Below are 11,962 nucleotides of genomic sequence, written 5' to 3' on the forward strand. Positions count from 1 at the left end.
TTTAATTGATTTTAAAGTCCTATTAGGACATAGTTCAAATAAGAAAAAATTTAATAAGTACAATTTTTGTTGATTTTGAAGTTGTAAATATTAGAAAAATAATTAAGTGACTATTCCTAAAAATTATAAAATAATTAAATAAAATTTTAGATATATTAAAGAAATAATTAAATAACTATTTGTCTAATATAACTCTATTTTCTAAGGATATTAGTTGCATTTAGCTAGCTGTATAAAGAAAAAACTAAGGAGTTGTTATTCAATGAAATGAGTGCAAGAAAAAAAAATAATTAACTATAATTTATTTAGAATATATTTTGGTCCACTATTATTCTTATTATTTTAAGTTTGTATTTTTAATCAATTTTACTCGCTTAATGCTATATTATATAACNAAAATTTAGAAAACCAATTGAAGTATCCAACATTAGAATATTAATGGCAGTTATCATTATATCTAACATGGAATGTATATTTCTGTTGATATATGTTAACTACAAAATTAATTGTACTTAGATGGGTGCATTTGAAAAATAATAGGATTATGTTTTTTGCTAATAATTAATTCAAAGACTTAATTATTTATTTCTATTATTATAGTAACTCATTAAATTTTTATTGATTCAAATTCTTAATATAGTGCATCCCAAATTTTAAATATTGAATTGTAACATGAAAAAATTAATAATGTCACGTTGCTAAAATAGACAAATAATTCATATAAGGTAATTCACATCTAAATTAGGTTTAAAGTAAAAAATATCAATTAGCCCAAATAGTTTCCATGATGTTCCCCTATATTTCTTTCCATCATTGAACGTGCATGTGTTAGATGAGTTTGTTAAAGCGTTTAATAATAGAATTTAAGTTGATGTAAAAAATCTTACATATTAAGAACTTAATATAGAATGATTATAAATAATTTAAATTAGGTAAAATCTTAATTGATTTTGAACTCTTAAATATTAGGACTTCATACATCGATTAAGGAACTAAGTTCTAAATATTAGGAAATTAAGTTGAATTACTATTTTGTCTAATATGAACTTTATTTTTTAAGGGTAAAAAAGGCGAACGATATTTTGTTAAGGACCTTCGTGCTTTTAATATGGTATAGATATAATTTTAAAGAAATTTATATTCATTGATATGGTACGCGTGTATCCTCTGACTAGTAAGCTAAAAATTTATAAGCTGGTCATATGACTTTTAGCTTATTTTTGACTTATACTTTTAATTTTATCAAACGCGTAGATAAGTCCAAAATTGCTTATAAGCTAGTTTAACCGGCTAGTTTAGCCAAACACCCTCTTTTATCTTTTTCCTTTTTACAAACTGTCTTGTATATCTGAACGTTAAACAAAAGAACCCAGCCCCTGCTGCCGCAGCCCCTCCGCCAGTTCACCACCGCCAATCCACCTCCGGACCTCCCCATCACCGTCGTGCTGCTGCGCGTTGCGCCGCAAGTCTGCCCCCACCGACTGCCATCCCGTCAGCGATCTCTGTAACTGTAAGTCACTCTCTTTGTAAACTTTATCGCCCTATTTCTCTTTTTTTGTGGTTCAAATTTCTAGCCCTAATTTAGCTTTGCAGTCTATTTTGCTAGTAACACACTCGATATTTAATATGATTCCAATGATTTGTGTTGTCAGATGGAGAATTCAAATACTCCAGCGTTTGAATCGAACCCTGCCGAAGCTGAAACTGAGCAGCCGCCAACAGCTCCACCTTCTTCAAGTTCCGGTAGCCTCCTCTTCCTTAATCACCAACCAATTTATTTGTGGTTATTTGCGTTCTCTCATAAATTCTTTTCTCTGCTAATAGTTAATTGCTTTAAAAAAATTAGACTTTTGGCCGCTCGGACAATGTTAAAATTTTATGGTATCAAGCTTCTGTGTAACAGTTATTTTTGGACCGAAGCACACAATATCTACCAAATTACAACATTGATGTGAAGCAGTGAAGTGTACTCCTAGAGCGCTGATATCACAATTTAACGTTGTAGGGTATTACTACGAGATTAGTAATTTGGAATTACAACTAAGCTCAACAAGTATTACTATTCTGATTATCTTTAGCCCTACACATCTCGTCAAACACATGATATTAAATTATACAAGGCTCTATAAAAAAGATGCTATGGAAACATAACTCATCCAACTTGTTTCTCTAGTTGCAAAAACAACAACTATGTCTCAATCTTAAGCAAGTCGGAATTCAGCTATATGAATTCTCACGGACCATGTCATTCCGCTTAAGCTCATCTCTAGTTGCAATGAAAAGAAAAAACTTTTCAAGTCCATATGTTTGGTCTCACAAGTGATCATCTTGAGCTTGTCATTGGACATGGCTGTGTAACTGATGTTCCAATAAGTACTGGTTTTGTAAGTATCCCTGGTTTTGCGGGTATGCATGTATCCTGTGCTAGCAATGTTAATCCTAAGTTCCTTCTCTATTCTAGCTTGTTCTGCATTCTCTTGTCAATTTACTGGTTCATTTTCTCTTTCTTATTATACTTTTGTTGCCTTTCTTCTATTTGCAGTATGCAATTTTTTCAAAAAACCATCCAAGGGCAAAAATATCAGAAAGCGTCCTACAGTTGAGGAGGGGGAGAATGACGATGCAGACGGTGAAAGTTCAGTCATATATACCAAGAAAAAACCAGCCATTGCGGATAACAAGCTACGGTTTTCTACTGGAGGTTCAAAGTGTAACAAGGCTACAGAATCCAATGTGGATTCAAAAGCTCCAATTTTTCATTTTGAGTCCTCTAAAGAAATTCAAGTTCAAAATGATAGTAGAGCAACAGCCACTTTAGAAACTGAGACCGAGTTCTCTAAGGATGCCCGGGCCATTCGGGAGAGAGCTTTGAAGCAGGCAGAGGAGGCTTTGAAAGGAAAAAGCAAGACTGGTGGGGATGAGAAATTGTACAAGGGGATGAACCAATATACTGATTACAAAGCTGGTTTGAGAAGAGAACATACGATTTCTAGTGAGAAAGCTGGTGGAGCGCATGGTCCTCTCAGGGCTTCTGCCCACATCAGAGTTTCAGCAAGGTTCGACTATCAGCCGGATATTTGTAAGGACTACAAAGAGACGGGATATTGTGGATACGGGGACTCTTGCAAATTTATGCATGACCGGGGAGATTATAAGTCTGGGTGGCAGATTGAAAAAGAGTGGGATGAAGCTGAGAAAGAGAGGAAACGAAAATTGGCTATGGGGATGCTTGACGAGGATGATGAGGATGCTGAGAAGAGTGATGAAGATGATGATGACGCCTTACCATTTGCTTGCTTTATCTGCAGGGAGCCTTTTGTTGATCCCGTTGTGACCAAATGCAAGCACTACTTCTGTGAGCATTGTGCATTAAAGGTAATTTCATTGACCTTTTTCTCTTGTTTGTTTGATCTCATTATAGAATCTGTGAACACCAACTCATTCATGTACCTTTTCCATTCCTCTTGTTTTTAACCTTTTCCTCTTTTTTGAGGTGGCAATAGAGTTTAACACCCTCCCCCTTCCCAACCGCAACCACCTTAAAAGGAAAGGCATGCAGTAGAGTGGACTTTCTTGGTGCATATTGCCCCTCAATGTGCCCTTTTTTGGTTTTCTTCCTTATTGTTTTTTTATATACGGTGCAACTATGGTCAAGAGAGATTGACACTAGGATGTAAAAGTACCAACTGAAATAGGCAAGAGTTGCTTCTCCAGCAAGTATTGGAATTTACCATTTTCCTTAAGTAGAAACTGCCCCTTGCATTGGTTGGGCTTTCGACAAACAGTAGAGACTACTGAAATCAATTTGAGCTACTGTCACCTCAGGCGCACAGATATGACTTATATGAATTGTTAAATATTTGAAATGTACTTCTCATGGCCGATCCCAAGTAGTACTTGTAGAGACCTGCTCTACAAGGCGATGAGATATGAGATTCCCCCTTAGGATAAAGCAGGATTCTTTCACTTATATTTTTCTCTTATGTGAATTGATCATATTACACAGCTATGACTTATTTCACTTCTATTTTTCTCCTTTGTACAAATTGCAAGGTAATCTTACTTTTTTGGGTTTTTGTGGTTAACAGCACCATGCAAAGAACAAGAAGTGTTTTGTATGCAACCAGCCAACGCTTGGAATATTCAATACAGCATTTGAAATACGTAAGAGAATGGCGGCTCAAGGAAAATGATGGATCTTATGCTCATCAATGTTGTTAAAAGTCATTGCTTCGTTACTCAAAGCGATGCGAAGCAAAGGGTTATTGCTTCACAGATGAAGTCATGCGCTTCAAACACGATGTGCACAATGATCCAAATGGGAAGTGGTCGGTTCTTTGAATCTCAACTTTGAGGAGTTGGACTAATGTACGCATTACTGTACAGTGGGTGCTGAAATTTAGTTATATTAATTGCAATTTGACTACTGTAGTACTAAATTGATATATGTTTGGTATTTTTTTATTGTGCTTCGCTTCAGTAAAGTGTGCACTTCACTTCTTGCTTTTCGCTTCAAGCCTCATAGACATTGTCACCTTTTTTATGCTTTTCGCTTTTAAAAGCACTGCTGGCCAGTTCTCTCTCTTCCACGCTACCATGGAAACTCGTTTTTTTCGCTTTATTGTAAGTACGTACAAGTTGGATATCGTGGATTTAAAATTTATGTTTTCTGGTGTGAAAGGCATCACCTTAATTGGTTTTCTTGCTAAAGCTCTTGTATTACTGATTCTCAAACTGCTGTGGTCCACCTTCATGTGTAGAACTCTTTTGTTGACAAGTACCTACATGTTCAGAACATATGCTTATAAAGATGACTTTAATAGAAGCATACTTCCTTATTTTGGACAAGGTTGGGAATATTATTTTTCCAACCCAACTCTTAAGTAATTTTTCATATTTATCTAGTGAATCTGTTTTCCCCCGGATTTTTCAACAGTTTGCTAATTGCTATCACGTGTAACGGTGAATTGACCCGCGCTACAAGAAAGTCAACAAATCCAATGGTGAGTTTTACGTGCCAAGTTCACTCTTGCATGTCATCTTGATAGTGTCAAATGCATTAGCAAGCAAATAATTATTAGACAGAAAGCAATCACTGTCTCAAAGTACTCTTAACATACGCCTTATTCAGCTATGTGCGTGAATATGCCTGGAAAGGAAGGGCTTCTTTATTCCAGATCTCAATCCTTGAAATTTCATTGCCAAGTGCTTTGGCTCTATTCTACAGCATCACCAACTCTAGCTGATCAAATCTACACTGAATCTAATGCTTCTGAAAGAGTTTTAAGCTACCCTTGTACTGCTTTTATGCATTTTCATTCTGATTATAAGAAACTAATGAGAAGAAATGCTAAGCTGCTTGTAGCTTATTTACATGTAAGGAACTCTCCAATTTTCATTTGAATTGTTAATACAAAGAATTTGAAAGACACAGTACTAATATCATAGAAAGAACTTTCTTTTCTTTTCTCCTATTGTATACAAAGGATGGTTAGTGAAAACCAGAGGAGAGTGAGCATTCATCCACTATCTCTAAACCTGTTATAGACAATAAATTAGCCATAAAAAAAAAATCCATGGCTGACAAGATTCAATTAAAAAGAAAAAAGGAAAAGAAAATGAAAAAAATCATCCTTTGGCTCATCTCTCATTGAACAAAAAGTTAGGAATCAGCAGTCTTCTAGAACAAAATCCGGTTAACCTGTGCGTCACGAGTGTATATATGCACGGACAACATCTATTATGGGGGTTTCACATATTGGACATTTTCCGGTGCCCCAAAGCAATTCATGGGCACACCTGAAACAGGTGCACATATGCCCACACCTGAAAAGAATGGATAATGATACCCAAGAGGTTAATATTACTTGTTTCTTGTGTATATTTTGAATTGCCTAAGTGAAAATTCTTGCTGCAATCAATGCCAAGTACCTGTACAGGAGAGAATCAACTTGCGCCTCATAGCAAATACGACAATTTGCTCTGTTTGCACCCTTCTTATCTGAATTACTCCCAATCATTGGACCTGCATTACAAAAATGTTACTCTCTACTCCCTTTCTGTAAATAACCAAAACAGGGAGGAAAAATAGAAAAGAAAAAGATCACAGTTATATGAAGCTCTATACGTGAAGCCAGATCTTGGAACTTAATTGGTAGTTATTCAAAAGTGTGCAAAGATTGAGAGGAGGAGGAAGAAAACTATGGTATGATGCAACAAATAGTTCAACAAGGTAAGCTTGTTCCCCGAAAAAAAGTTCAATAAGGTAAAGAATATAAGAAGTAAAACGACTTCACAATTTAGCTATTTCTTCTATCACGTTTTTCTTATAGGTTATAAAGGGTTTTACGAAGTTAGAAAACACAAAAACAATCAAGTCGTTTTATGAACGATGATGGAGCATAGTAAGCATCTTATATTCAGATTTCAGTAAACCAACTCACCTGACTGAGTTATTGCAGCTGCAACCTCCTGCTTAATGGAATGTTGTAATTTCATTTGCATGTTCACGCAGCTGTTTATCGATCTTCGTATTTCAAATATCTCTTGGTGGAGTTGCTCCATATGTCCTCGCAATTCATATATTAGTTCCATTTCCTGTTAATGCCATGTTGTTATTAGTCTCAAACTCATGAATATCTGGCAAGTCATTGTAAAAATAGGGGAAAAAGAACTTACAATTGAAGTGTGTATAGTGGAGGAGGAGCATTGTTGATTGTGATGGGAGTAAATATTGGATGATTGAGATTGTGGTAAAGAATTAGATGGAAGGTGATACGAGTCATCACTGACACCCCGGTCTTGATTATTGCTCCATGACTGTAAAGTATGTGAAGCTTTCTTCTGATCAACTAATTCCTCAGGTTCGAGGTAATGTTGTCTAATTGGACTATTGTCATCTTCAAAGTCATCCTCATAACCCGAGTCTTCTTCTTCCTCATCATCTTCGGCCTCTCCCCCTCGTGTTTCATTATGTGATACCACTTCCTCTTCCTTCTCCTTTTCTTTAGGTACACGTGCTCCTACTTCTTCCTGAAGCTGGCCACTCATTGCATTAGGTAGTTGTTGTGAGCGAGATGCCATTAGTCGATCTATTTTCTCTCTCAAACCGCTATTAAGAAAGATTGAAACACTTTTTCTGCACATTTATGAAGAGAAAAAGTAAGTGCAGATCGCGGACTATGCTTCTACTACAGAAGCTGTGTATTATATCACAGGACAGCTAAAGGAGATATACAGACTCCATATTCACTCGAGTATCACTTTCATTGGCAAGCAGGGGACTATTAAAATCTAAACTTTGACCTCCTTTTCCAAATTGCAAAGTCTGTTTTCTTGAATCTCATCTCATCTCGATCAAACACGTGTCACATTCTTCTACGAGGTTAAGTTGTATTTTCAGAGATTATCTCCAAACCAACACGGACAAGTACAGAAATGATCCATTCTTCGGTCCTGTTTGCCCGACTCTAAGTGAAAATTATGATCTGAGGTGGATTCACTTTTGTTATTGCCTTAATTTTTGTGATCTCTGTCTGATCTCTAGTGACAGCCTTCATGTTGTAACAATGGTTCATTTCTGTCTGATACTCTTAGTGGAAATCATATTCTAATAGTTAGCTATTGATTCTCCCTTGAATGTTTTCTGCTTCATTAGTGTGGGCAGGCAAATGTCTTCGAATTGTACATAAATGCCAAAGTAAAACATATATCCATCTGGTGCAACAAATGACTATAATAAATATATAGGATTAGTATCAGATAAGATGCATGAATTGTAATACCTGTTAAGAAGTTGGCGAATATCATGATTATTGTCTTGGAAAGGATCAAGCATCTCTTGGTATCTTGCTTGTCTAAGACCTTCCCACTCTTTACGTGGACGTGAAATATCACTTACCCAGTCTTGGTTGGATTCTGACTGCTGCTCGTAGTTAGACTGTAGTTCATCCCATCCACTTGGTGTGTGAGAATAATCACTTACCCAACCACAATCACTGTCCACTAGATTCTGGTTGGTCGCTTCCTCTTCCCAGTCACTTTGACGTTTGGTGCTCTCACTGGACCACTCATTACTAGTTCCTGCATGCTGCAAGTTATTTGCATCATGTTCTTCTCTATGGACACTTTGTTCACTATACTTGGGAGGTTTTGGTGTCTCTAAACATTCCAGTGACTTGTCATGGCTAGCTTCACAGCTTGCATTTCCCCAGCTAGCTTGGTCATGGGAAATATCTGAGCTCCGTAGTTGTGAAGTACAATGTAGTAATTTGGGGCTAACTGCTTGATGACTGCGGTCTACCTCATTATGATTCGGACTAATAGAACTGTCTGAATGTCGGGTATGAAATGGCATTTCTTTCTGGGGATTTGATGAGCTTGTAACTTTCACGTTTGTTGTAACCCTTCGGGGGCTTAGTTTCTCTTCTCGCTGTTGATTGGAGGGCAAAACTTTTCCAACTTGTGAGTTATCTACCACCTTTGTGCAGAGAGTTATCGGCTCACTAGGCTCTTGTGAATGATTCTCTCGTGCAGATGTGGACGCATATTCTGATTTTGGACTGTTATTTTCCACTGCTATAGAGGTGCTTCTTGAGTCAGCTACACCAGGCTGCATTTCCTGCTGATTCGCTTCTCTCCGCTTATAAGATGCTAATTCACTTCCAACTTTTACAGCGTTGTTATCAGCCAGTTCTCTATGGCAGCTCTGTACTCTTTGCTGATTCAGTGTGGAATTCCGGCTTTCCTGGGTGTTATCAGCCGCTTCTCTTGAGAAGCTTCTTGATTCAGCTACACCATTCTGACTTCCTGTATTGAACCTTTTCCTGAAATGAATTAACTTATTTCAATTTCAATGTATTCCATATTAAGGTACATTTTGAATAGAAAGACCATAACTTTGTTTCAATAAGGTAGAACCCAAATGGATAATTGATTCCCTATAAACCACATAACTCATAAGGAAATTGCCCTGATTCTTAAATACTTTTCATTGTGAAAATGGAAAGAACAAAACAAGAAAAGCTGATTGAAGGAAAAGTCTACCAGTCTCATTAACGTGTTTTCAGCTTCAATTGTTTAGTTTCTCATACATCCCAAAAGGTATTCTATGCTGACACCATACTCTCATATATATAGAGAAGGCATACACAATTGAGCAAATGGCAACTAAACGACGGATAAACTGTCAACAACAGCAATAGGTTCCCAAGATTGGATTTTCCCTAGACTGTGTTAACACACTATAATCTTCTTTGCCTTAGCATGTCAAAAAAGAAGAAAAAAACTGTTCAACTGAGAACAATGGTGCAATTTTGCTCTAAATATTTCATATTTTAAGCAGTTGAGAACATGATGATCAAAAACATTCTCCATAAGGTAACTGCAGATTAATTCTTTGCAATGGCCATTTGATATCTACAAAGACATGGATCAAAAGGAGTTAAATAAGGACCTTTACCTGATATGCGTGATTGCAGATTGAGACATTCTATTTGATTCGGACGATGTGCCTTTGGTTGATCGATCATCTCTGGCGCCAGTGCCACGACGCAGGAATCTAACTTTAAGCAAAGCCTATTCAGGAAGTTGGATTTACAAGATTAATCGGCAAATGGTAAATGATATTGAAAGCAAATTCATCAGTAAAATTACACTTGAATGAAGGATTAGAGAGCAAAATACAAACCTGAATACGACCTCTTTGTTGGAACTTGGAAACGGCCTTACGCTCCTTAAAACTTTCTAGTTCCCGGTATCTGTCACGCTCCATTTGCAATAGCAAATCGCTCAATGCCTGGCGACCTCTGATGATACGGGGCGAGTGCAGAACCGGGAAAAAGTTCCTCTGTTGTTGTTGTAATTGCTCTGAATGATCAAATGATGTTTTGATTCGAGGCAACGATTCACCACCACAAGCAAGGGCAGCACTATTACCATTGTGCTCACTCTCATGATTCTCTTCACCATTACTACTCGCCAATTTCCTAATTATATCAGCAACTCTTGGCTTTTCACTTTCTTTAATATCTGAATGTCTTTCATTCACAACCGTGGTTTTATCAAACGGTTCCCAATCTCCTGATGATTCGCCATTCACGCTCATGGCCGGAGTCTCAGATCGTCCATCTACCGAAGATTCATCACATGTCTCATCACAACCTTTCTGAGGTGAATTGTTCCCCAAATTCACGCTCTTTGAAACCGTCTCAAAATCCCTCCAACGGCGTACAAGGGTCGAAACGCCACCATTATTAGGAACTTCCACGGCACTGCCTTGAGGCGACGAAGCATTCGCGTCCGCGTCCGCCTCTCTCTGTTTCGTCGTCCTAGAAGAAAACACCATTTCTCTAGCTTTTTCCCATTTATTATTATTAGTGGAATTGATGTTCTCATTGTTATCCCATTGTGGTTTGTGAACCCATAAATCAGCATAGTCAACATGACCAGGTCCATGACTATCAACAGAGGAGGGGGTGGGTTGACTAGTAGAAATGCAAGAATGGATGTGGGTGTGGACCAAATCTTTGAGATTCTTTTGGAAAGCAGCATTGGTTGAATCTCTGTGGCTGCAACGATCACGCCTATTACGATCTCTGAGGACATGACCAAAGGGAGAAGAAGAAGAGGCTATTTCTACCTGAGAAGATGCCATTTCTTCTGACCCTTTTTGCTCAATTAAGAATGTTGCTATTATTGTTTGTTGACAAAAAGAAGAAAACTTTGAACATATCAATGTTCCCCTATTAAAAATTGGAAACAACCCATCTGGTTGAAAAACTGAAAATGACTGAAGAAATGTGAGTCTCGTCTTTCAATGAAGCAGAAGAAGAAATTAACTAACCATAGAAACATTCAAGAATAACAAAAAACGATAATTCATTTTCAAGAATAACAGTTTTGCAAAAAATTCCTAGTAATAAATTGAATGCAAGACCAAAGAAGCTGTTTTTTTGGGTAATTAAAACGTCAAAAACGGTCAATTAGCACAAACCGCACGTCTCGCCGATTATTTCTCGTCTTTCATCATCTTGTTAAGTTTATCAAAATACTTCCAAACATTAGAACTTCCCACATGGAAAAATGAATGGCAAAGGAAAGAGAGAGAATGTGGCTAAGAAAGAATAGGAGTAATAAATATGTGAAGTGTAGAGCAAACAAACAAAAGATGGGAGCTTCGTGGGGGAAGAAAAAAAAAATCTTAGAGAAGACGAAAAGAGAGGGAATGGGGTAGATGTGGTGTTATTGTTGTTGTCTATTAAGTGTTTCATTAATAATAAAACAGTAAGCTGCTGTCCTGTGCATATGTGTAGTATCAGAGTTTGGTGTAAGGGAGCTGCAAAAGAGAGAGACGTTGGATTTGAGCCGTTGGAAATGTGGGGTCGCGATTGAATTATATATCCCTCTGTTTCTAAGCCTTCCTTTTATTCCTACTTTGCGGTAAAGCCAAACCATTTGCCATCTTCCCATTCCCATGAGAGCGTCTCCCTTTTCCTTGAGCACTTCTCCACTATTCTTTTGCAACTCAACTATTTTGCCGTCACAATAATAACAACAAACTTTATAAGTAGAACCTGGAGGGCATGAGGGGGTGATAAATAGAATGAATCCCATTATGTATCCCATTAGTAAGATAGCCCCGCTTCCAAAATTTTAAAGTCACTGTTAGAATTTTGAAGTACACTGCCAGAATGTTAAAGTCAATGTAAGAATTTCCAAGTACGCTAACATAATTTTTCCATTATAAAAAAAACTAGTAACGAATGTCATATTTTCTAGCAAATTCTGGTAATCACCACATGAAATTTTTGGCGATTGCCATATTTTTACAAATTCTGCTGATTACCATATGAAACTTTTTGGCGATTGCATGTTTTTTCAAAATCCTGGTGTTCACTATATAAAATTTTCTGGCGATTGTCATGTTTTTGTGGCAAATTCTGATGATTACCATATAAAAAAT

At 37.0% G+C, this 11,962-nt stretch overlaps 2 protein-coding genes across 2 annotated transcripts; one reads left to right on the forward strand and one right to left on the reverse strand.

The window, feature by feature from the left end:
• Nucleotides 1–1,307: 1,307 nt before the first annotated feature.
• LOC109213730 (zinc finger CCCH domain-containing protein 1-like) lies at nt 1,308–4,510 on the forward strand. Its single transcript, XM_019377560.1, has 4 exons — nt 1,308–1,510; nt 1,653–1,743; nt 2,543–3,375; nt 4,089–4,510. Exons 2-4 carry the CDS (start codon nt 1,653–1,655, stop codon nt 4,191–4,193), a joined length of 1,029 nt encoding a protein of 342 aa, XP_019233105.1. The 5' UTR covers nt 1,308–1,510; the 3' UTR covers nt 4,194–4,510.
• Nucleotides 4,511–5,377: 867 nt separating this feature from the next.
• LOC109213729 lies at nt 5,378–11,674 on the reverse strand. Its single transcript, XM_019377559.1, has 7 exons — nt 9,689–11,674; nt 9,461–9,576; nt 7,785–8,825; nt 6,679–7,138; nt 6,444–6,597; nt 5,932–6,025; nt 5,378–5,826 (listed from the first exon to the last, which is right to left on the reverse strand). Exons 1-7 carry the CDS (start codon nt 10,652–10,654, stop codon nt 5,709–5,711), a joined length of 2,949 nt encoding a protein of 982 aa, XP_019233104.1. The 5' UTR covers nt 10,655–11,674; the 3' UTR covers nt 5,378–5,708.
• Between the last annotated feature and the right edge of the window lie 288 nt (nt 11,675–11,962).

The sequence above is a fragment of the Nicotiana attenuata genome, unplaced genomic scaffold, assembly GCF_001879085.1.
Source record: "Nicotiana attenuata strain UT unplaced genomic scaffold, NIATTr2, whole genome shotgun sequence".
NCBI classification, from domain to species: domain Eukaryota; kingdom Viridiplantae; phylum Streptophyta; class Magnoliopsida; order Solanales; family Solanaceae; genus Nicotiana; species Nicotiana attenuata.